At 44.0% G+C, this 26,199-nt stretch overlaps 3 protein-coding genes across 3 annotated transcripts in view; 1 reads left to right on the forward strand and 2 right to left on the reverse strand.

Moving 5' to 3' along the window:
* The window catches only part of LOC308216901 (putative acyl-CoA dehydrogenase 6), a gene marked incomplete at both ends in the record, with an annotated part of 83,889 nt that extends 81,955 nt beyond the window's left edge, over positions 1-1,934 (reverse strand). Inside the window, 1 exon segment of the mRNA XM_080609611.1 lies at positions 1,842-1,934. Coding sequence (XP_080465737.1) covers positions 1,842-1,934 — 93 coding nt within the window.
* Positions 1,935-2,372: 438 nt separating this feature from the next.
* Positions 2,373-5,713, reverse strand: LOC308217557 (guanine nucleotide-binding protein G(I)/G(S)/G(O) subunit gamma-11). Its single transcript, XM_080610694.1, has 2 exons — positions 5,617-5,713; positions 2,373-2,562 (listed from the first exon to the last, which is right to left on the reverse strand). Exons 1-2 carry the CDS (start codon positions 5,710-5,712, stop codon positions 2,437-2,439), a joined length of 222 nt encoding a protein of 73 aa, XP_080466820.1. The 5' UTR covers position 5,713; the 3' UTR covers positions 2,373-2,436.
* Positions 5,714-9,393: 3,680 nt separating this feature from the next.
* TFPI2 (tissue factor pathway inhibitor 2) lies at positions 9,394-14,214 on the forward strand (the record flags this gene model as incomplete). Its single annotated transcript, XM_080610269.1, has 5 exons — positions 9,394-9,505; positions 9,608-9,787; positions 10,187-10,366; positions 11,607-11,780; positions 14,111-14,214. Exons 1-5 carry the CDS (start codon positions 9,409-9,411, stop codon positions 14,212-14,214), a joined length of 735 nt encoding a protein of 244 aa, XP_080466395.1. The 5' UTR covers positions 9,394-9,408.
* Positions 14,215-26,199: the final 11,985 nt, after the last annotated feature.

Raw genomic sequence — 26,199 nt, forward strand, 5'->3', positions numbered from 1 at the left:
ATCAGACTGGATTTGACATAAACTACTGGGTTATTTTTTCTCCTATACGATCAGATAAAATGTACAATAAGTGATATACAAGCGTTTTGTAAAATAAAGGACAATAATAAAACGGGGCTTATACTGCTTGTTGTAATATCTTCTACGATATATTCATCACAGGGATTTGTGTGGTAAATGTAGCATCACATTCCTTTTTAGCCCACAGTGCAATTATCTGCATTAAACCCAGATAGGTAGGGCATACCATTAGCTACACTTTAAGAGGCATAGAGGGAATAAAAACAAGGGGAGAAATATTTGTATTTGTAAATAAAAGCATTGTGTCACACAGCACACCAACAGATACTAATACAGCCACTTCCCCCCACCTCCTTACATCTGATCCCTCAGTAAACACACAGTTGCAAACACCTGAGATACAAAACAACACCTGCCTTAACCTATCTGTGACCAAGCAGGACTTTAAGATCTTCCAGATCTGGATTACTGCCTTCATAAAGTCTGGCCTTGTCCTCTGCATTTCAGAAGGCCGTTGATATTCACTAATGCAGCTGTAGGGCCTGGGCAGGTAACAGAGAACAGTGTGCCCAGGAACAAGCTCATCAGGCAGATGGCTCCACAGATACACAAGAGCAAAGGCTTGCTCCAGATGAGATCAGCACAAATTTGACAGTGTGGTATTAGCCACAAAATCCTGCACTATTAACCCAGGTGAGAGAGAGGATTCCTTTCAAACTTGTTCTACTGATTCTTTCTCCGGCAGTTTATTTCCGCTTTGCAGAAGGGCATAAGAAATTAAACTAATGAAATGAGTTTTAAGGAAACACACTGGTCATACATCTTTTTCCTTGGTACTCAGGTTTCTTTTTTGTAACACAGAAGATGAGCCTACAACTGCTAAAGCTCAATGATAACACATTTTATTTTAGTAATAGAAAATTTGATTAAATAAATGGCCTTTGTGCTGTCTTGTTTCAACACTGAATATATGAAAGTTAATTCCTGGGGGGAAAAAAAAATAACATTCAAATAACTCAGAAATAGTCACATAGGTGCATATTGGTTTTAAAAAGCTACAGCAGAGCCCTGCACCACCAACTAGAACTTGTAAACTTACCCACCTGTAAATCAGGGCCAAGGCCTTACATTCTGTAACACCTATCTCTGAAGACACATCGTGCTTGCTCCAATTGGAAGCAATGCTCCAACTGCTGCAGTTAACTTTTTACTCTTTGTAGTAAATACTGAACTCCAGCACTTCTCATCAGCTCATAGTTTAAATGCAGACACAGCCCCAGAGCATGGGCCACACCAGCACTTTCTACCTCCCAATAAATTCTCCAGCTGACAGGTGTGCTTAATTATACTGCAGCCTTCTACAGGTGACACTGACCTCACTGCTGGGAGCATACGAGAGTTCACCATCACCACCGTTACTTGCAGGTCATCACTTGGCATTCAACGCACATGGTACCTTACCAAAGTGCCTCCTTTCCTCTTGATTTATGGCTCGGTTTTACTGGAACCTGCCATTGCTCCCCTTCTGGCAAAGGTGCAGTGACAAATGGCCCTTGTTCTGCCTTTTCTCGTGCTCTGCACCCACAAACAGCCCTTCGCCTTGCAGCTGTTAAGGACAGCACACAGTGCCCTCACCCGTATCAGCGCGCAGCAGGGAAGTGTTCCGCTACCCCAGTGTCACACGCGGGGAGCACAGAGTTTGTTTACACTAGCAGGGAGAAGTTTTACTTCTTTGAACACATCCCGAACCGCTCCGGGGGGCTCGCTGGGTGTCCCGTGGCACTCCCGGGCCTGCCCGCCGCTTACCCCCGCTCCGGTACCTTCCTAAGGGCCGCCCGCAAGTCGTGGTGCTGCGGCCTGTCCCTGCCGCACCCCGCGTCCCGCCGCCCCGAGCTGCCGCCGCGCAGCGCCATAGCCGCCAGCACCCGCGAAATCTCCTCCGCTCCGCGCGGAGAGGGCCGCGACCTGGTCCGGCCCGGCGAGCTTTAAAGGCGGCCCTGCACCGACCCGTCCCGCCCCGCCTCGCCTCGCTTCCAGCTCCTCTCTCCCCCTGCAAGCCATGGCACGCTCTCGGGTTACCGACAGGTTTTCTTTAATGACAACGAACAGCCATGAAGCGACCGATAAATGGGTGGCGAAAGCGGCGCCGCGAAACCAGAAAAGCCGGCCCCGCCGGGCAAGGAGCAGCGGCCAGGCTGGGGTCGGGGGCAGCCGGCCGTGCCAAGCGAGCGACGCGGGGCTCGGCTGCTTTCAGGGGAAAGGGTTCTTTATTTTTGTGAGGAAAAGAATTTAGAAAAAAATTAGAAATCCGCTCCTGTGGCCGTTCAACACGGAGACCGGCGGCAGTGGGGACACGCTAGTGACTCCCTACGGGTACAAGTGTCTGCTCTGGTGACAGGAGCCGGAGTGGGTTTCCTAAGCGATGACACAACCTCCCTTCTCCTTGAAGGGGTTCTTGTCCTCGGGAACCCCCTTTACGAGTGGGTCCTCGCCCGAGCGCTCCTCGATGTAGTTCTTGATCTCTTCGGAGCACTTGGACACCTCGAGGGAAAGAACAGAGAAGCAGCTGCGTTACGGTGCACGTCCAACCAGATACACAAGATCTGAGCACAAAGCCAGCACTAAGCATGTGCAAACTCAGCTTCCTTCCACTTTTTCACAGCCCAATATTCACAGAACGCGTGAGTACCACTGCGAATGTGTATACCACTCAGAACAGCACTTGTTGCATAGTTAAACTGGGTTTTGTTGTTTTTTTTTTTTTTTAAATAAAGTAATACAGGTTTTTAAGATGTAGATCACACCCTCCGTCAGCATCAGCGTGACTTACTGACGGTCAATGGGTTCGAGATCTATAACTTTCAATTTCAGAGTCTTGATGACTCATGTTTTTCCCAGACAAAGCATTCAGTAATTATTTTTTTCAGTGGCAATACAAATTCTCACCTTGCGGTCCTATAATAGCTACCGTAGGTCATGAATGGGAGTAAAGACCTGGCTGGGAAAGACAATTTACTTACAGGTTACCTGTGGTTATTTTGACCAACGGTTAATAAAACAGCCTGTTGTGTTACGAGAGAGCATAACATGCATAACAGTCTGCTTGACATTCATAGAAGACTAGCACTGGTGTAGGTAAGCCCACAGAGAACCGCCTGGGAAGAAGAAATGGGTTTACTTTTGCTCACTGAGACAGGAGGAAGCACATGCAGTACATAATAGTAACAGTGCCAGTGGAGCCTGAGGGCACGCAAGCAAGTCCCACCAGCTCCAGAGGATCCTTGTCCACACACACCTCTCAGTTTCCCTTCTCTGTCAGCAGAAACTGTCCTTATGTGCTTGAATGCGTGACATGTCTGAGGACAGGCTCCTGGCTCTGTCCGCGCCTCCTCCCTTCCCACTTGTAATCCCTGTAGAGGCACAGCAGTGCAGAGTCAGCAGCAGGAACCAGCTGCTGGCCAGACCACCAGATGACTAGTGTTTCTAATTTAAGGGCTTCTTTGTTAATTATATTTTACTCCATAGGTAAAAGCATAATAAGAGAACTCATGAATTTACCTTCTGTATCACAAACCAACAGAGTGTGGCCTGTGCAAGATTAAGCTTTAAGCCACCAAAAAGAATTTAGTTTCCAATTAAGTGATGTATAAAATAAGGTCTAACTACCTCTAGCTGCCTTACAGCAAAGAATTTGGAAATACAAATCCCATTACTCGTGCCTTGCTCTTGTGTACCTTACAAACACTGTTCATTCCAACTGGGGCACCTTATACTATAGTAAAGTTGTGCTCCAACGCACATGCAGGACCAGGGTTTGTTTTACTTCAGTCTGCACTATCAGGGTCTTTTTCACATATAAGAAAAAAATGTCTGCTTAAATACACATTCAGACATTTTTATTAATTTGAAAAATTATTCCAAAGAACATTTGCTCATAGTGCTACAAAGGTATAAGAAAGGGTGAAGAAAACTTTCGCTAAATGTTTTTACTTCTGGTGACAACAGAAGTGTGGCTTCTGCATTTCCCTGTCCTTGTATCAGCCATATAGGTACCACAGGACTATGACAACCACAACACAGCTTACAGTCTCACAGTGAGACTTCCTCTGTAACGCACTACTAAAATTGAAGATGTTGTCTGTGCTTTACTACAGGTGATGTGAAAATACCCATTTCCCTGAAGTAAACAAGCTTCTGGTTTATTCAAAAACAAAACAAAAAGGCAAGAATTTTAAATTATTATTATTAAAATCAAAATCTGTACATCCTACAGAGTTTATTTCAGTTGTTTGAGAGCTCTCTGAGAGATGACACAGACATCTACAGTACTTGGTTCTGAAGCCCTCAGTACTGGTGGAGCTTTAGACTGTACTGTAACATCCACAGTCACTGATACCTGACACCTAAAACTGAATGTGGCTTTCTTATTTTATGGACTAAATACCTACACGTGCAATTTATTAGCATGACTAATGCCACTGATTCCTTCATATAAATGTATTTTCAGTCCTAACTAGAAGCATTTGTTCAGATGTAGTTTGCTCATACTGGCATGCAGAATTAAAAAAAAAATAAGAATATTAAAGAAAATTAGTATTAGTTTTATTATGGAGCAAGATCAGTCCTGCATGTCTTTCATCTATAGAAAATTGCAAAAATACAAAATTTTCACTGGACACCATTTCTCCTGCGGAAAGGAAAAATCAGTGTGAATGACTCAAAGTCCAGTGTTTCTATCAGATGAGGTGGTATGGATGGATGAATGGATGGATGGATGGTGGCCCAGCACCAGCACTCCCTGGGTCCTGCCTTCTGCCCGGGCACTGCAGAGCCTGTCCTGAGAGGGCAGAGGGCGGCTGCAGCCCCGCAGCTTCTCCCGCAGCTCGGCGGATACGGTGCGGTCCCGGACGGGACGGCACGGGTCCAGTAACGGGACAGGGAGCGGTGCCGTAGGAAGACTTCCCGCCGCACAGCACCCCCTTACCTGGCACTGCCAAGTCCCAACGCGTTTTACAGAGAAGGGAAACAGCTTGACGCGCTCCTCCCTCGTCAGGGAAGCCTGCTTTGTGCTGGCACTGGGCTCCAGGGACTAGCAAGGGAGGGGAAGCCAAAGGTGCCAAAAGCAACGGGAGCAGCCGCAGCCGGCGGGCCCATGTCGGCCCCTCGGGCGCCTTGTCCCGGGAACGGCGCGCCCCTTTCCTCCCGCCCCACGGCCACCCCCATGAAGGACTGGCGCTGCGGCACGGCACTAGAGGTGGTATGTCTCCAGCACCGTCCCCGGTCCTGGCCCCAAAGAGGCTGACTGGACGCGTCGTTGCAAAGCCCGCCCGTCCCAGGGCTGTCCTGCGAAGAGGCTCCCCAAGCCCCGTTGCCCCTGCCTCCGCCAGGATCGCCGCGGCGGGACGGGACACTCCGGCTCCGCGCTTGGGCCGCCGCACCCGGCCCCGCCGCCTGCCCGACGTGCTCTTTCTTCCCGCCCCGGGTGCCGTATAAACCCCTGTAGCCTGCCCGAGGAGTAACGGGTTTCTCCCTGCTCCGGCCTCGGCTCTGCCGTCCGCCCCGGCGGCCGGGCAGCCTTTCTCTGCGGCCACTCACCGGCTGCCTCTCCAGCTTCACTTCTTTCCGGAGCTGCTCCACTTCCATTTTCAGTTTGTCCTTCTCGCTCAGGTCCTCGATGTTAATGGCTGGCATCGTCTACACTGCCAAAGCGCAGAGGGAGGGAGGACACAGGGTTACCTCTGGGCAGCGAGGGCGCCGGGGCCGGAGCCCCCGGGCGGGAGCGGGACGGTGGGACGGCCGCCCTGGCCCGCCCCCGCGCTCACTCACACTGTGCCGTCCGGGCTGCCCCGGTGCTCGACGGTGGCCTCTTCCTCCCCGACGCGCTTGGCGCCCCTTTCCCGGCCTTTAAGCAGCCACACTAATCCCCCCTAACCGGATTAAATCACGCCGCCGGAGAGTTGGCATGGGCCCTGCCTGCATAGTGAGGGTCCGGCCGCTCCGGCGCGGTCCCGGGCAGGGCGCTCTGCCCCGCCGCCCGGCCCCCCGAGGGGCAGCCGGCGGCAGGAGCGGGGAGCTGCAGCGACCCTTCGGTGCCGGTGTCTCCCCTCCCGCTTCACCAGCACCGTGGGGCAAAAGCAGAAAGGTTGGACTAGTGGTTTGGCCCGGGGGTGAGGTCTTGGTCCCCTGTCACCTCCTGCTCCTCCTGGCCCTCGCGGTGATTCTTGTTTGCCTCTGACACCAGGATCTCTGGGCTCCGTGTTCCTCTTCCCAGCAGCTAAGGCAGCAGCAGGTGGTTTGCATGGGCACGTTCCTGCATACTTGTGTATTAAAACTATAAATGAACTGGATTAAAAGGTAGAGAGGGGAAGGAACTGCTCTCAGGTCAAGTGTCTTGGGCGAGTAGCCAGTCTGTCAGTGGCAGACAGCAACTTTTGTTGGTAGCTATGTCTGCAAAACAGAGTTGCAGCTCTGCGTGAGAGGGCTGTTGTGCCCAGCCTGCAACAAGCGTCTCTGGAGTCAATGGTGTTACGACTGGTGTTGAGGATGGAGCACTCCCCATAAGAGAAGTGATGGGTTCAGAAGGAGCAAGGAGGTAGGAAATTCTTCTCCTGTGGTTGCATATACTTTTGAGGTTTAGATCCCAAATAGGGCACTATGATTTTTTAAAACAGAGTGGTCCCCTGTGCATCTTCTGATCCTAACAGCTGCTCTCCTGCAATACCAGTGGGGGCAGAATTCATGACCTTTTAAAGTGAACAAAGCTCAGGCCATTAAAATGGGCCTGCATGAGTCCTGTTATCTGGCAGTTCAAAGATCCCTATAGGCACTCACACGTCCCTATTTCTACCTCTGGCTTTTCCTCTTACAGAGATTCCTTTCTGCTCTCCCCACTCACCAGATGTAAGCAGCTGTCAGCAGTAGGCAAGATTTACATCTTTCTTCTCCAGTGCTGCTCCTATAGTGGTCTTGGGCTTTGCATTTGTTTTACTTAGACAGCTAACTAAAATCAGTTCATCTTCCCCTCCCTCTGGCTGTTATCTCTCCCCTCCCAGTTGCTGGTATGCAGCTTCTACACCGCCATCATCTAGACTGGCAGCTGCATCCCCAAACTCCACCAGCAGCTGGTCCTGGTGCCAGATGAAAGGGGTGGAAGGAGCCAGCTGGCCAGGGGCTCCAGGGAGCCAAGGCTGTTGGTGGGAGCGCAAACGTTGTGGTGAAGGGAGGCAGAGAGTGTGTGGGGTGGTGATGGCAGGTATAGGGTGCAGGACTGAGCTGAGGGTGGGCTGTGGCACACGGTTAATGTGGTTAGGGTGGGAGGGACAGCTGCAGCTTGGTATTGATGATCCTGAAATGGTGAGCCGTCTGCTGACATGACTAGCTCCACTGATGGCAGTGAGTAAAGGACTTTGTATCACTTGCGGTGCTAGTTCTTTTACTCACGTTTATCTGTTTTTACAGATATTCACCTAATCTAAGTGAACTTTGCTGTTCCAGCGAAGAAGCTGCCGAATAAATACTGGACTGTGTTGCAGCACTGGTGGATAGGTGAGCTTAGCTCAGACTTTGATGTGTATGTGCACAGAAGAAATGGGAAATAGGGAAAATGGTATTTGCATGACAGCATTCATTTTGCTGCTGTTGTTTAAAGTGGCATTTCAATGACTTTCTGTGCAATTCCAACAAAATCCAATGAAAGCTAAAGGACATCACTCTAGTCATATTAAAATCACTTGAGAGTTTCCTAATATTAGAAGGATGGCCTTTTGATGGGTTTTTTTCTGGAAATGTAAAGCGTATGTTGTTTATGTGTTCTTTCCTACCAGAGGGACAAATGCTTTATTACAGTTGCTGTGCTTAATAACCTGAACAAACTCCTAAAAATGAGGACACCTGTTGCTAACAGTTGTAGCTGTAAGTTTCTAAAACGTGGCAGATGTGTCCTTTGGTGATGCCTCAAACTGTACCTTTTTAATTTTTTTGTCATTAAAGCACCCACTTATCCTTTGGCAACTGGGGATTCTAAAAAAGGAACAGTGCTGAAGAAGGAGGGAGAGGTGATATTCACAGCCTTTCAGAAGCCACATAGGTGGGGTAGGGATTAAATTTGCTCATTTTCTTGTCTTTATGAAAAACAAAATTATGTCAGAAAACTAGGTTGTAATCCTCCACAATATAAGAAAAGCAGAGAAGCCATGGACAGAAAGTTCCTGAAATAATGAGGTTGCTATGAAGTTCCTTCTCCTTTTAGCCTGTACATATTGTGGCTTCTTTCCTGCAGGCCACAGATTTCAAGGGCCCTGTATCACAATCCCATCGAGGGCAGAGCCTGCCTGAAGGACTGGGGCCGGGCACAGTTGCTGTAAAAGGGAGCGGAGAAGAACAATAGGAGATCAGATTAATTTATTGTTATCTATAGAGTGCACGCCTAATTTGCAGCTACTGTTATCTCCCTTACTGTAGTAAATCTGGAGTAAACACTAATTAATGTAATGTCTCTAACAGATTAGAGAGGGAAAGTATGCGGTTCTCTGCTTACCCCCTCCTCTCCCAGATCACACTGGATTGCCTGATGGGGTTAAAATATACAGAGTAAGACAAGTCATGCTATTTCCTGAAATCCAGCTCTCTTTGAACTGGCCAGAGTTTTCAAGCATTCAGCCCTTAGGTTTCCCGGGAGTCCAAATCCGCTGACGGCGCCCCGGTTTTCTCAAGTTCATTGGCGTTATACACAGCGGTACTAAATCAGTAACGTGGGTTTGTTGGTGTTTTCTCTAGCGGCACTGCCTGTGCTTGACCCGGCTGAGTCAGGATATGCCGGAGGGTCCCAAGGTTGGATTTCAGGGTCCAGCCGCCCGTTGTCCGGAGCCTCCAAACAGGGACCGGCCACCATGGGGGCGACGTCGAGGTGGGAGAGAACTTTCGCTGAGTGGCCCTTCTCGGATTTCCCCGTGATTAACAGGAAATGCGCTTTGAGCATCATCCCGTAATGTGAGGGGGTCGGGGGGGACAGGAAGACACAGACGGGGACGGGACAGCCGTGGACCCCGGCCAGCTCTCCGTAGCTCCGCAGCGGAGAACCCTCCGCCCGGCCCCTGCTGCTCCCCAGACCGTGGGCCCCCCGACGGCGGTGGCGGAGCGGGGGCTTCCCGCGCCCCCCGACGCTCGGGCTCACGCAGGCGCGTAGCCTGCCGCACCCCGGTGACGGCCGGGTCAGCGGGGAGCTACTGCCCCGCTGAATCAGACCTTCCCCTCCCACCACATGCGCAAGGAGGGAGGCGGCCCGGGGAAGCCGCCTCGGCGCATATAAAGCGCAGCCGTCGGGCCGGGCAGCACCGTGGCTCCCGGGACCCCACTGTCACCCACCCACCCGCTCGCCACAGCCGCGACATGGCCGCCGGCTGCCGCCTCCCACTGCCCGCGCTACTGCTGCCCGCGCTGCTGCTGCCTCTGGCCTGCGCAGCCCTGGCCCCTCGCACCCTCACAGGTAGGAGCGAGCGCTCGGCGGGACCCCGCGGGCGGCTACCGGGGCCGGGGCCTCCTCCGCCGCCGAGGTGGCTTCAGCCCCGTTCGCTGGTGTCTCCTGCAGAGAAGCAGCGCGCCTGCCTGCTGCCCCCCGATGAGGGGCCCTGCCGCGCCCTGGTGCCGCGCTGGTACTACGACAGGTACACGCAGAGCTGCCAGGAGTTCACGTACGGGGGCTGCCACGGCAACGCCAACAACTTCCTCACGCTAGACGACTGCGAGAAGAGCTGCTGGACCATCAAGAGTGAGTCCGAGGATCGGCCCCGCCACCCTCCCCGGTCCCGGGGGCTGACCCTCCGAAGTTCCTTGAAGTGCCTCCGGGGCGGCAGGGGCTGGAGGCGCCTCTGCGACCCCTGGGGGGGTGGGGTTGTGGTGGTGTGTGTACTGCTGGTGGGATGCTTTGCACCCACCCCATCTCTCACTCGTGCCTGTTGCAGCCTCTCCCTGATGCAGAGAAACTTAACTGCTAATTAACGCGTTGGATTCCTCCCTTAAGTCTTATCCCACTTTATTAAAGAATAGGTAATGGGACAAGCAGGGACTTGCCTGCAGCTGGAGTAATAGAGTAGGCACCACTACCATGTTACTTAGTAATATGGGGAGCACAAAGGGTTTACAGAGGGTAAAATTGTATTTCTTGCAGAAGTACCCAAATTATGCCGGATGGAGGCTGATGGAGGACCTTGCAGGAGTCATCTAAGAAGATATGCCTTTAACTTGAGCTCAATGAGGTGTGAGGAGTTCATCTACGGTGGCTGTTATGGAAATGGCAACAACTTCAGAGATTTGCAGGCTTGTGTGGACCACTGTTTGCCAGAGAAAAGTAATGGTTGTTCCAAACTTTTAATAAAATAGATGGTTTGAAAGCGACATGAAGATGATATTTTATTTGATGTTTTCCTCTGGATACCCATACAGTGGTATTTTTGAAGACTTCTGTGAAGCAGATGTTCATCTTGCCGGCAGATTTTTGTGTCACTTGTCTCAGCTGTTACTGAGCTGTGTTGGTTTACTGTGACCTTATATATGTCCACAGCTGCACCCAACTGACCTCTTGACTTCTAGAGAGCTGTACGTGTGTAATCTGAAAGGAAATAAGGTCAGAGATCTGTGTTGTTGAGGCAGATGCATGAGGTGTTGTGGCAATCATGTTCAGGGCGGCGATACTGTAATATAAAGCAAAAGTGCCTTTCTAAAATTCAGGTCTGAGAGATGGTGTTGGGTGGCTTGGGCCTTTGACACTTGACAGCTCAATTTATGGTAGAAGTTTTCTGCCTGGCATGACTCTTCACTGTCTTTCCATATGAGCTTTAAAGAAGAGAGGTGGTAATTATGGCAGGTGACTATAGCTCTGCTGTCATAAATAACCAGGTTAATAGCGAGTGTGAGATAGGATCTCTGAAGAAAAAAGATCTGCCAAAATGTATAAAAACTGTCACTGCCTAAGCTTTATTAGTGTTTGATGAGACAGTTATGTTTGGCTGATGACAGATTGTCATCATCCTCTTAGGTGAATGCTGAAATATTTTTCTGTATTGCACATTCGGTAAATTGATAAAAGGTCTGCAGCAAGGAAAGTAAACTTATGCTGAGGAAAAATGAAATACGATTTTTGAGAGGAAAGTAGTGGGGTTTGTACTTTTTGCTGCAAGTGGGCAGGATTTGCTGGCAAAATCATAGGAAGGATAAAGAAAATTATGCCTTTTTCCTATGCAGAGGTCATTCCAATGGAATTATTATTATATATTGTTATATATTGTTAGATACTATGTGAATATCTCAGTTGTTGTATGCATGGCATCACAAAGGGGGTAAGCTGATACATTTCACTTGTGGGATGGTAATCCTATTTTCTGGGTCTGTTTGTTGCTTTCTCAATTCCATAACTCATAGGAACAAGATGTAGAAAGTCTCTGAAGTCACTGGTAACAGTCATGTCACTTCAATGGGAAGAATGCTTGGCCACAAAATTTATTGCAGGGTTAATGTTAAGAAGCCTGGCATAGAGATTACATTTATGTAATTTATTTTTCTTTTCTTTTTTTTTTCTTTTATTTTTCAAGCTGGTCCCTCGCTATGCTATAGCCCAAAGGATGAAGGACTGTGTTCTTCTTCTGTGCCTCGCTATTACTATGACACCAAGACTAAATCATGTAAGCAGTTCAGATACACCGGCTGTGGTGGAAATGCCAATAACTTCGTTACTGAGACGGATTGTTACAACGTCTGCAGAAAAGGTAAGATTGTCTGTATTTTGTCAGTCACATACAGATAAAGCAGTCCAAATACCAGTAAGGGATACTCACTCACAGTGTTCCTTTACTCAACTTGGCTTGCTACAAGTGTATGCTTTTTGCATTTTAGACTCCATATTTTCAAAGGCAGGGAAAATTGAGATGCAACACTAAATCCTTCTGAAAAGAACAATGTGATGTGAGATGGTTACACCATTTTTAAACAAACTGTAGAGAAGCGCACACTAATTAATTGACTAGAGCCTACAAGGTATAAACTGTTTCAGCTGTTCACTACCATCATGAGCACTGATTTTCTTCTAGATATTTTTAAGTAGGATTAAAGTGAGTTGTGAAATCAATTTTTTTATTTTCCTTTGCATTTTCAGCAGTTACCACCTTCCCCTGATGTCCTGCTGCTTGTTCCCATTTCCCATTCCCATTACTAAAAGATATCTTCCTCATCAGTTGTGCTGAGTCAACTGTTTCTGTGGCCGTGGGGGGAAGGATTTTGAATGATAATTGATTTTCCTTAATTGTTTTATTCAAATTTGGTGTGCTTGGAAGCCAAAGCACTTGTGCTTTTACCTGCAGTGATATGTTCATACCAGCTATCGCAAGTTTTAATGCTCTAGTTTAATTTGTTTGATATGTAAATCAACAAGAGAGAGAAACACATAATTATATGTTGATTCCCAGAGAGCTCGGGAAGCCAAGCCAGCACAGCATTTAAACAATTGATACTAATGGGGGGAGGGGAAAAAGTCTCTGTCTAGCATGTACCTGCCTTTGGAAAACAAAAGAAAAAAAAGCCAAAAAGTAGCTCCAAGATATGCACAGGGTCCAAGTACTTCAGTATTTAAGGTGTGTAGTCAGAAGGCTTAAATCAGGATATGATTCTTTAGTTCTGGCCTGTAAATCCAGGGCTGTGGCAAGGATTGCATGCTGAGCACAGTGCTCAGGAGTAAAAATATTGCTTGCCAGTTAGTCATGACAGTACTATTTCTGAGGGTGACAAGCCTGAGTGTGTCTCTGCCATTCTAGTATTACAAGAAAGTCTTTAATAGCTAAGTCTATATGAGATGCTTGTGATTATCTAATTTGCATCTATTACTACCTGGAAAATGGTAGGGCCAGGCTCCTGCCTAAGTGTGCAGAGATGGAGAGGAGGAAGGAAACTGCCTCTTCAGCATCTCGCCTTTGTGCTCTGCCCCTGCCTACACCCAGACAGATCCACCCTGGGGGTTCTTCCTTCCTTCCTCACTCTTTTGTGGAAAACAGAAGGAAACAATGTCTGTCTCAACTAGAACACCAGGTAGTCAAACATAAATGATCTCTTACAAGCATTTTCACCAACTTGTGGATTTCACAATTCAGTAAGGCTTGATATAACCAAAGCCCATAGTTAAGGGCATAATTGGTGCTAATTAATGTTGTGCTATGCATATTCATTTCTACAGCTTGGGAATGTACAGCAGCATTAAGCAAATCTTTCAGGCAACTTAAGCCACTCCCTCTCTTCCTCTCCCACAATTCCCTTCCCAGCATCTTTCCTGTTCCTTTCGTAGTCTCAAGTTGAAATCAGTTGACCTTTACTGGGCAAATATACAACTGCTGTTTAAATTGATCCATAGCTTTTGGAATGAAAACTTTTCTGATTAAATTAATTTTAAAACAGTTGATTTTTGGAAAAGAAAAATACGTTGGGTTGACAGTGAAATGATTCAGAACTGGCCACAGGGGCTCTGTATGCTAGTAGATTGGTAGCATAAAGACAAAGATTTTCAGTCAAATTTGCGAAGTATTTGTATTCTCAACTGCACTCACACATTGCATGTAGCCCTTGTAAACGTTTCTAGAGTTAACCCAAAATGTCTTTGTGGCTTCTCTGTGAAACCCAGTTCTGTGCAGAAACCCCAATAATTTCACCTTTTTGTCTCCCACAAGCACTGGTTATGTTTTAGATTTAAACCCACTATTGTTCTGAGAGATGCAGTAACAGTCATTTTCCTCCACTACACACACCCAGTAGAGCACTGTGTTTACTTCCATACTGCTGTCACTGCAAAACAGCTGGAAAAGACTTGGATGCTTGCTGAGGAAAAGAGCAGCAAAGTTCCAAAGTACCAAAGGCTGACACACTGGAAACCTTACAGTGTGTGAGAATAGGGTGTCCAGAACACATTTTGCAGTTTCTGATACATTTGTTATTGTTGGATCAACTGCTTCAACAGCATAATGTAACACCCTCCGACCCCGAAAATAACCAAACAATAAAGAGTAGTAACAGTTTTGTCATACTGTTTTCCTAACTGCTTCCTTTACTTTCTTAGCAGGGACTCAGAAACCAGGAATCAACAAAACAACAAATGTATTCCGCAGAAAAATGATGAGAAAACTGATTAAAAAACCTCAGACATACAGCCCTAAGTCTTAAAGCTGATGTGCACTTGGATGTTTGAAACACCTTCTTTTGATTCCACTTTCTTGTTTTGTAAGATAGTTTCCACACAGTTTTATACACTGACATAGTTCTGTCTTTCAGAACTGCTTTTTATTTCCAAATTATACTTTATAAGGAGCTGCATTTAATGGAAGAAGAATGAACCAAAGTTTGGTTCTTCTGCTCTGTTGTCTTTGCAGTAATACTTTGGCAAAGCCAGGTGTTTAGATTTCCATGTTTTTATGGGGGAATGTTACTACTGCTTTGGGATAATATTTCAGTTTTTACAAATAAGAGTTGACAAATCAATTGTCCCTTAGTATAACTGAGGAGGGTACAGAGGGAAATCTCTACCATGGATTTTTTTTCTTTTTTGGCATTCTCTGGTTACTAAAGAAAAGAAACCCTTCAAAAGTATACTCAGAGGCTTATTGCCCTGCCATTTTACGTCAGCTCTATTATTAAAGTAGGCTGTCCTTTATGGTTACATTCATAGTCAATGTGTTAAGAAAACACACTTGACAAAGGCAGTGAGTAAGCTACTTGAGTACTAAAATGAAAATGTTATCATTACTTTTTCGTGACGTTTAAAATTTCTGCCAAGTTACACTCCAGATCCTTGTATGGCAGAAATCTGCATATTTTTGATTTTAAAAGAGCTATGCTGCTTGTATCTGCTGAGGATCATGATGTTTGTGTTTTATGCAGTGGCTGTTCAAGCAGAAAACCAGAAGCTTCTGCAAATCTCGTGTAATCCCTCTTTTGAGGCATTGTTGTATTTCTTGTGGTAGATTATACTTATGTTGATACTATTGCACCTTCTTTTATGTTTTGTATTTGAGCCATGTCTGAATTTCAATTGAATTCACCTACAATATTTTCTAAATACAAATTTGTAAGTAATGTTAATAAAATGTTTTGGGGAAAAAAAGGAGAGCTTGTTGTGTCATTATCCTGAATTAGTTGTATACACCAATATGTGTAATGGAACCTATTATTTACTAATTATGACTCTAGCAGAGTTTAGTTGTCTCTTAAATCATTTCCTTACGCTGAGTTCTTTATGTGAAGAAAGCCAGTAAATTGCATTGATGTCATTCATCCCCAGCAGTTTTTATGGCTCATCTGGCTCTCCCGAGAGAGTTGCTCTCAAAGGGTTGCTTCGTTAAGCTGATTGTCTGCTGCTGGGTCTCCTGTTTGATGTTGCACTATCTGAAGAGCTTTTGTGTGGATAGCAGGCTGTTTGCTTAAAATGACATTGGCTTTCATTCAGAAAATTCCAGGTGTGTGCTTTATCCCCATTTCAGAGAGGGAACATGGTGGGGAAACCAGTTAAGGTTTGTTTTTCTCACTGTTTTTTTCTCTTGCCACTGGATTTTCACTTGAAGCAGTTGTCTGTGCTTTCCATTGTCTTTCTACCACTCAATTGTTGCATCTTGATCTTAAAAAAAATCTTATTTCAATTAATCTAATGCTTAGTGCAGAATCTGACAGTTTTGCATGTTTGTCTCATACCAAACCTCTTCTCTAGTAACCAGCCTTCCCTCAGGCTGTGAATTTTGGCCATGCTGCTTAGAGCAGCAGAGAGTGTCCCTCTGAGTATTTTTTCACACATAGCACTGTCATTTGGGTGACCCCAGCTGCGTTTGTTGCAGATTTCTGACCACAGCTTAAAACCCCACAAGCCTGTTTTGGAAGTCAAAGTTCAATTTAAACACTAATTTTAATGGTGGCTGTCTTTTAACAGCATCACTGGGGACTATTAGTTCTTACCTCTATGAGCCTTTGGTTTTTTAGGAGGACCTTGGGGTGGGATACAAAATACCTGGTATTTAAATGGAGCCCGGAATCTGAGAGTAGCTCCATCTCACTTTGACTCTTGATCTCAGATTTGTGTGCCTGGTCACACATCACTGCATGTCCTGACCAATGTGGTACCCAGCTAGTGTCCTGGAAGGGATCCAAGAGTTTGCCCCTTAGGGGCTCAGCAAGAGCTGTCTTAATGGACTGGGCTCCATCCAGGGTTTCACAGCAGGCACAGTGGTCTTTTGTAATGAGGCTGTTCCACATGCTCTTTTTTTTCTTGCATAGAAATATAATTTCAAATCTAAGGGCTTACAGCTAGGGTACTCAGTGAAACATCAGAGGCTTGGGGTTTAGCCCCTTTTCTACCTGATACCAATCAGAAATATAACCTAAATCACCCATAATTCTTGCAGGGCTTCCTAGTGAGAAGGCTGCAGAATATTCTGGAGGACTGGGATGAAGAACAGGAAGGAGGGGGACTGTGGAATGTTCTTTCGGTTCCTTTGTGAACCTATTCCACTTTGTGTAAATTGTATCTTCTTTCTAGGTAACTGCTTTAATCTTTATTTAGCTTCAGAGAATTTCAGCTGCCTCTGTGCTGCTTTTGTTTCATGTTCTCATGTTACTCTAATATCCCTCCAGACTCCTGTGACTTTGACTAATCTAAATAATTATCATCTATAGCATTTTATATGACTCATGACTTACTTCCTTTTTCAGTTTGCTGATGAAACAACACTGGCCCGAGGTTGGGTCAACTGTTAGCATTTTGCCATGTTGAAAATTAATGCAGCCCATAACATCCTGCAAATTAACTTTTATTATAGTAGCCAGTGTCCAGCAGCTGGTATCGTGTGTCACAGTGCAAATTTCTACTGCAGAGGAGGGAAGCAGTGATTATAATCAGTTGGGTTCGCATTGTCTTGCATAGGCAAACAGCCACTGAAACTCATGACTAGTGATTTGCATGGGACAGTCATACATGTCTCTGAGAGGTGGTTGCTGAAATAAGCAGATTTGAATTAACTCCATTCATTGCATATAACATCATAGCTCTTTAACTTTCCATTGCGACCCATAATTCCAGTTCTTTTCTTCGTGTTATCCTGTGAAGAACTATATCAAAGGCTACAAAGACGAAAATCTGTGCTGATTCATCATCCTTAATCTGTGACAATGCTCAAGGAATTGCTTTTAAAGTATTTCCAGGGTGGAGGAGTGGCTTCATCTTTTAGTGGAATTTGAAGTGTCAAAAAAAAAAAAAAAAAAAGAAAAAAGTTCTATGTGGAAACACATATATATATTTTTTAATTGATAAGATTAAATGATGACAAGCAAAATGTCACCATATCTCATTTTAACAGTGATTGAACCAAATGGCTTTCTCACAATTCCATACTTTAGGAGCAAAACGGTGATAAGTTTGGCTTGTATTCAGAGGGTCAGTTTTCTGACTGCCAGAAGTGTCTCAGTTCCTCTGTTGCTTCTTGTCAGCTAAGAGGGTAGAAAACATACACATTTATTTAAAATAAAATAAAATAAAATAAAAAAGACGCAATGGGACACATTAATAATAACAATAACAATATCAATATCACTCAACTCGCGTCTCAGGTAAGAGGTGAAAGATCTTGTCCCTAAATTTGAAGTCAGCTGTACTGCTGAGGGCAGCTGGTCTGGATCCGGGCAGGGTTAAGTTTTCTACTAGATAAATGCAGTCCAGCTGTGGTTATGTGCCTCTGGAAGAACCACAGTGCAAATGTGCCAGAATTATTATGCATTTACATTAGTGTTACTGAAAGCACAATCTGCCTCGTTATCTTTCCAGAAAGAAAGACTATCACTGGTGATAATTTGTGCAGAGATACTTACTTCTGTTGAAATGAGCCTAATTTTTCAGTGTATGGTGGTCCTATACAGAAATGTCTATCATCTGATAAACTACTTAATTGCTGAGGAGAAGGGGGTGTTGATTATAGTGCATAAAGCCTAATGAACAGCAACGGTATTAAAAACAATCTATGTAAACAAGATGAATAAAAGCATGCTCTTTGAGGTGTTAGCAACTGATCATGAGCTGTGATTTCCAAATAAATGCCAGAGGAATGAGCCTTCCCAGCTCGTGTCTGAACTATGCATAAAAGACCGAGAGTTCAGGCAAGTTAAAGACTAACTTATGAAATGTAAAACATTGTACCTATTATATGGGAATAAAACACCCTAATGAAGGCTCTTTTTGTACTGACCATAATTTCAGATGAACGTGGACAAAATGGGTGCTCTTTCAGACACATTTGATTAGGTGCCTTACTGCTTTTGTGTGAAGGGTTTTAAGTGCAATTTAAACTCAAAGTACACCACATTGTCTCACTTGGTGGGGCCAAACTTCAAGCTGATGAACATATAGTGATATTAAGCCTTATTTTTTTCTCATGCTAGATCCTTTTTAAAAGGCCATATTGTATTAATTACTGATTGAATTCTTTCATATACCTGGCAGCTGAATTACAATGGTTTTGCTCAGTGAGGCTTCATGGAGCTAAGGTACTCCTTGCTTAGCAAGTACGCAGTGTCTTTTCTAAGATGGCAATGCATGTTTAAATTTTTTAAAGCATAGCATGACGTGCAGCAATAAAACTCATAGGAACTAATAAATGCATATGAACACTATTCTCTGTGAGGTGTTTTTCTCTCTGTGTGTGGGAAGCAAGATGAAGAGGATAGATTATACTAATAAAAACTATTTAAAACAGTCAAGAGAATAAAGGGTGAAAAACATACCCCATTATCAAACCACAGAAATCCTTTCCATCCTCACACTAGTTTTCAACAAGGAGAAATCTAGAGTTTTATTAATGTTAAAAAAAGATGCTTTGTAAAAATGCCTCCAGTGAAGTGGAAAGTAGTGAGACTAGCGAGACCTTTCACCCAACCCCCTTTTTTTTCTCTCTTAAAGTGGGAGGGAAGTCTGATGAGAAAAACAGTAATTACAAATGGTATTTATTGCTCTCGCAGATCCAGAATGCTGCATTGGAGCATAAGGAGCCTCTACATTTCCTGTTGTGCCAGCCAGAGGGACTCTACCATGATTTCAATAAGTTATGGAGTGAGTTCAAAGGCTCCAATAATAGCCTCCTTGAAATGCAGAAACATGTTCTTGCACAGAGAAGCATCCTCCTGCACAAGCATGTGTGTCTCATCTGCCTGAGATCTTTGTCAATGTTTATCAGTGGGTGCAAGCAAATAATCAAAGGCTAAGCAAAAAAATCCCGTCCTTTATTTCAGTGCCCACATGGTTGCTGGACATACGATGTGAATGATTGTGTGCTCTGGTGGGGCAATAGGTTCCTTTCAGGTGGGAAAGGAAACTAACTCATTTCTTTGCTCCATATGTCTTCAAAGGGGATTAGGACCAAAACTGCTATGAAGCCTATTATATAAAAATGCTGGAAAATTCTGTTCTAATATTAAAGGCATTTCCTTGACTGGGTTTTATCAGGGTTTATTCCTTCCAAATTTTTCAAGACTCTTCTTTTAAAATCTAAAGCAATGTTCAGATAATTATATCACTGTATGAAAGCGACACTTAGGTGTTTACTATTGTATAACATATCAGAAGGAATAGATTTTTTCTATGATTCTATGATAATTAGAAATGGGTTTATAGTGAAGGAGGCATTTTTAAATCCCCTTAGTTTGGATTAAATTCATCAGATAGCTTGGATATTCTTCCTTCCAATATATTATATGTTCATAGATACCTTTTTTTAAGTGTCGCTTTCGTATTGGCAATTACTCTGCATTCCTTAATTGATCTCATAATGGCAATTTTGCATCCAAGGAAGTTGTGAATGCTCCATCCCTGGCAGTGTTCAAGGCCAGGCTGGACAGAGCACTGGGTGTCATGGTTTAGTGTGAGGTGTCCCTGCCCATGGCAGGGGGATCGGAACTAGATGATCTTAAGGTCCTTTCCAACCCTAACTATTCTATGATTCTATGATTCCATGATCCTTCTAGTGGGAATTAACCTAAGCAGTACTAAAGCAAAACTGTGCAGTATGAATCACAATAATTTGTAATTCTCATAAAACTATTTAAAGCTACAAGCACTTGAAAAAAAAAAAGTGTCACTGAAGTAGAGCTCATTTAATTTTGTTTTTCAATTTTGTATTTTCTATTTTCAAACTGAGCCTGAAAAAAGATTGCAAGCTGTACTCTGCAGTTATGCTGATAGAAAGCTGATCTTGATCTCCAGATATACAATAAAGAAGCTCTTTCCAAGCCTATTGCAATGGAGCTGACAGAGAATCATCCAACTCTTTATTGCCTCATTTTTGAACAGACACCTGTAGTTTATATTTCTATCCCCAACAGAGAGAATTATGCCTTTGAACGTGATAGTGAGCACTCAGTAGCATTTTGGGTTGCATTTTCTTCTTTAAAAACCTGATTTTATTTTTTTCTCAGTTTATCACTTTCTCATTTCATCCCAAAAGGCGTTAGGGAGGAGTGAGCTTGCTGAGTGTCAGCTGCAGAGGGCGAGGCTTCAGATCTCAGAGCCATAAAACACCCTTGAACTATTTATTGCTGAAACTCTTGGCCCTGTGAAGAAACCACTGAGAAATACTCAGATGACTCTGTGGAAAGAAAAAAAGTAGGACATATCTTGAGGACTTGAGAAAGGCAAATCAGAATAAAATAAAAATAAAATAAAATAAGATAAAATAAAATAATCATGGCTTTTGTAGACTCCCTCCTCTTCATGAGAGACACTTTTGCAAGTTGTGCAGCGATGCTCATTCCCTGGCTAGGGAATCCTAGGCTGGAAGGAGGAGGGGAGAGTTTTCTCTGACTCACTGCACTTCCTCCTGCCCTTGTGAACATCCTCTGCTTGCACTGCGTTCACGCAACGGCCAGGAATTTCTGGACCTGACCATGTTCTTGTACTTATTAACTAGATGACCTCCAAGATCCTTAAAACCTAAATTTTCCTATGACTATGAGTGACTGTCTTAAAGTGAAGAGTAATGTAATGCTGGAAATGCAAATAAACTTTCTGAGGGTGCATCCGACTGAGTCCATCCTTCTGGGCACTTGGGGCACTTCCCATTGCCATTACCTGGGGAAATCCCCGTTCCCAGTGCCTGTGCTAGGAGCTTTCCTCAGGTTTGGGGAAGATGTCTGTCCCAGTGCTGTACAGAGCTATAGGCGGTTCCCTGCAGGGGACACAGGCTGAGAGATACAGAGCAAGAGGAGCAGGGCATGGGGAGGGACCCTGCGCTGTGTGCATCACTGGGTGGGAATGGGGAGGTGGCTATGGGGAGAGGGAGAGCAGGAGTGAGCAGACAGCTCCCACCATGCGACCTGGCCTGGGGTGCTGAGGCTGGTGACAAATCCCCCTGTCCCTGCCCGTTCCAGCAAAACCATCCCACTGCCTTTTCTATACAGTACGCTCTGCACAGTGCTGAAAGCAGCATATTTTATCCTAAGGAACAATATTGAACAATACCTCTGAGTACTGCATGGTAAACTTGGCCACATGGTCATATTACAGCACTATCATATACCAGCTAATATACAAAAGCAAAGAAATAAATTCAGCTATTTGGCCATGCAGGTGGGAGCATACAGTATTAATAAAGCTTTGAAATGCATCATTGTACTCAGCAACTGCCTAAAAATAATGTTTTTCTCCTTCAGACATCCAAAACCATAGAACAATGACTATTTTGTTTTCCAGCTGATGCAGTAAATCTCAGCAGCACTGGAGGAAATGCTCCATAAACCACACCAAAGCATGACATCAATATTTTTGCGATTGCTGAATGACTATGACAGCTCTTTCTCTATTTTATTGCATTCAAACTAAGCAGATATGAAAAGAAATTGCAATACATAACTAAAAACTTACCTAGCAGTGGTATGGATTACTGGTAGCATTCATTCACTGTTGTCAAACTTACTCTCTTTCAGACACTGGTACAGTCATACTCTGAAACATTATTAGGGCAGTCTTTCTGTGTGCATTTTTTTCTGCTAAGTTTCCATTTAACAGTCAGTCAATGTTCAAGAAAAATGCTTAATTTCCAGATCAACAGGTATGGGATTCTGTGTTGTCTCAGAGAGACTTTCTTTGGTATATTTGGTCTGTACTATGTCCCCTTTACTAGCAATGCAGACTTTGCAGTCTCTACTTTGACCTCTGAATTTCCTCAGTTTTGATAACAAAGGACAATCAAAAGGAGATTGTTAGGGAAGAAACTGCACATCCTGTGTCTGTACAGAGTGTACAGCTGAAGGATCAAGAAGAAAGGATCAGGAAACAGACCACATTTTCAAAGGTATTCAATGTATGGGATTTTAATAAGCATCTAGTTGCCTAACTTTTATTGATAGAGTGGGAATTTCACAGGCACTTTTTAAAAGTGTATAGGCCACCTTATTTCTGTCCTTGGACATTTATCTCCATCTTTATTTATTAAGGTAATTATCTTTGAAAATCTACCTCCACCTCTCATTTGCAAAATGGTTGAAGACTAAATGGTTCATAGTTCATGCAAATTGTCCTGCTCAGAACCACACAATTTGGCATTGCCTAGTGTTGAGACCCTTTTTCTTGTATACCAGGTGCCAGGATCCCACCATGCAGTGCTCAGCAGGTTAGGTCACCAGGAAAAGGATCTGGCTCACTAGATGGGCAGCTGTTTAGAACGAGATAGCTGAAAAACAGGAAAACAGGTGAAAAGTGCACATGTAAGTGCCTGACTTAGTGAATTGGTCAGAAATGGGTGTCTTCTATGCAGAATCTATGGCCAGATCCCAATCTCTGCTGCCTTCTGCCTTTGAATCAATAAATTGAGGTCAGTGCATTTTGTAAAATTTGGGGTTACCCAAAATTTAATTATTTGGATAAAGACAAAAAAATAGTAGAATTTCTGTAAATGCTGCAGTATGATGCAGAAGATATCAAGATATGAACCACCCCAGTTTCAGTTTTGCAAACCAGAAACCTGTCTGGCATTTTGCACAATCAAACCCACACCCTTTTCCATTCAGCTCTGATTTATTAACTAGAAAGCTGTCATATCATTCCCTCTTTCCACAGTTGCTGGTACTATCCACAGTTTCAGATAACATAAAAGAAAGCTTGCTGTGCCAAAGATGGCACTGATTATCATTTTCATTTTTTAACACAGTTATCCTTTGCACATTTCTATTTTCTGTGCTTTCCAGGTCTGAAATGAATCATATATGGAGAAAAGAGAAACCTCTTCATATTAAACTGGTTTCAGAACATTAAGAAAAAACATCTACCGCACCCTGTGATTAATTCATTAATCTGTATTTCAAAACAAGTAATCTGATTAGCCTGCAAACAAGAACATGACGCACACGTGGCTCTTCAAATAGTGTTGACATACTGAATAGCTCAGATTCCTGCGATACACAGCCTTTCACTTGCCACTTCCAGTTCCAGTAAGACCCACGTTCAGAACATTTTTGCTCTTTAGGGTTACTTGATGCGCGATATGGGATGAGCTCATAGTCCAAGGCTGGCATGCAAAGAACAGATCTCTTTCTTTGAAGGAAGTTGAAATTTGAAGTACCTCTAACTAGCAACCCTAAACACAGTTGACTAAAAGATATGCAGATGTTAAAAGATCCAAGTGCTGTCGTTCGGCATCTTCATGAGCACTAAAACTCAATCAAAAGTGCAACAGCTCATGCCACATGTACGTATTTATATACATGGAAGAGAAGGAGAGCTTAGGGAAGTAGACTGCCTGGTGAAGAATGTAAGGAGAGGTAAGTCGGTGATATCAGTTAAGGGAGTTGCATTGCATGAAGAGGCCACAAAGCTGTGTAAAGTAAGGGTGATAGTTTTGCAGGGGAGGGAACTGAAACTGAATTTCATGGATACCTATCATCCAATTGAAAGGTATTCAAAGAAAAAGTACCCATAAAACCACTACTATTCTATTCATAATAATACAATTAAGAAAATTAACCAGGATAAACAGGCTGGTTTTATTATCTTATTTTAGTAATTTTTGTCCTGAGGTGGTGGTTTTATTTTTTTCCTTGTTTATGTCTGACTCTGCTGTCATGTCACAAAATCTCAGAAATGGAACTGAGGTGAGCCTATAGTTACTGTCAAGGTCTGTCATGGCACCCATATGTCCTTTCAGTTAATGGAAGTGCTGCTGCACTGAATTCATCCAGCAGGGATTTTGACTTTTTGCTAATATTTTTGGCAGAGACTGTGATATAAATGGAAATTATTTCTCTTATTTTTTTTAATTTCCACCTGCCCTCCCCCAGGGTTCAACCCAAAAGAGAATTCAGATGCTGGCTCTTTTGTTCATTACCTTGTTTATTTTGGAAATCTGTAGAAAACACAGTCAGTTTCTGAGAATTAAATTCTCCCATTGACTGCTGAATAAAAGAAGAGAGATACAAATGTGATAGTGAAGACAAGGAAGACATTTACCCATGTCTGACAAGATGTTCTTCTGTCACATGTAATACTTGGTTTGTGGCTGGACAAGTGGAGAGCAGCATGGAAAAAATCATACGCACCTTATGTGTTATGCAATGGTTTTTGCTTTGGGTTCCCTGGACATGATCTGAATCAGAAAGCTGTTATGGAGTGGCCTTACAGCAGACTGTGGGAAAAGCCAGAGATTTGGGTTCATGTGGATCCAGTCATGCTGATAAATTGGCAGGGAATCTCAGAAGTGCATTGATGGCTGAGGATGACCAACACAAGAGTAAATCATGAACTGACGAATTTGTCCTGCCAGTAAGAAACTTCTCAAACTTCCAAGAACCTGGCCTGGAAGCAATGGGAGCACTCAGTACACGTGAAATGCAGACCTGGTAAGCAGTGCTGCTTGTCAAAAAACCAAAATTCCTGTTCTTTGGGTAATTCTGAAACTCCAAGTATTTTCTGCTGCTGCTGAGCTGGTACGGAAATAAAAGTAGAAATATCAAGGGTTTATTGGAAGATGAGTTTTGTAAGATTGAGTTACATTTCAAATGTATTATTTTTACTGAAAGAAGTACAAGAGTAATCAAGTCCAACCAAAAAGTACTGAGTGTAAGGAACCAAAATGTTTTGTTCTTTTCTCCCCTATAGTGTGGGGAGAAGTATGCTCTCACTAAACAATCAGTCTCACACAAACTGGTATTTCTCAATAAAATGTTTGTTCCTTCTGTAATGCTGTCAGAGCCTAGTCAGAGATTTAATGTATACACTGTTCATATGTACCTTTCATATCAATGAGAATTATTGGAAGCCTGGCAGATGAAAAAATTGGTATGGTCATTTGGCTGAGGATTTCACAAAGAAATACAGCCAAAAAGCCAGTGTTACATCATTTTAATATCTACAAGGCCTAGGAGTCCTTTCAGGGTGCTTAAATGTTCACCATTAGTGCAGTTATTAGGCATGTTTGGTCTACGACGAGTGCCCTTTATCTGAGGCATTGGGGTTGTGGGTGAGTGGATAAATGAATGTAAAGAAAGTGTTACAGCTTCTGCAGGCTCACAGATTCCTATAGAGCCATATAATCTGTTTCTGCACTGTGTCCCCAGGGCTTTCAGCCCGGAGTCAGCAGTTACCAGCCCAGTCTCAGCTCTGCGTGAAAGCACCAATGCTGCTGCTGTCCTGAAGTGACTCTGAAAACATAATGAGCTGTATTTTCTTGACACTGCACATGACTTAAGAAATCCTATCAACAGGAAAACTGGAGACAATTCCACACCGAACATGGCTAGGCCTCAGAACACAGTCTCCCAGGTGATGTGTTGTCAGTTGTACTTATGTGAACAAGTGAGGTCCTTTCACGTTCATTGTGCAGAGGAAGAAAGAGGAGCCATGTTCTGAAGAACATGTTAGACATGTATTAGACACGTATTTCTTACAAAGTTAATGGAAGTTACTTACAAGTTAACCCATAGAGGACCTAACTGATTTGCCTAAAACAGAACAGAAAGACTGCGGTACAAGACAAACTTCAGTTTGGATAATTCTGGTACCTAATGCTAAGAAAATCAGCCTCTCAAATAGGTTATTTGTCTTAGCACTAAGACAGTCACGTCCAGCCAGATCACTGTACAAGCAAGGCAAAGTTGGTCTGCCTGCAGAAATTAAAATGGATGTACTCTTAA

This window comes from Psittacula echo, assembly GCF_963264785.1.
Source record: "Psittacula echo genome assembly, chromosome: 2".
Classification (NCBI taxonomy): Eukaryota; Metazoa; Chordata; class Aves; order Psittaciformes; family Psittacidae; genus Psittacula; species Psittacula echo.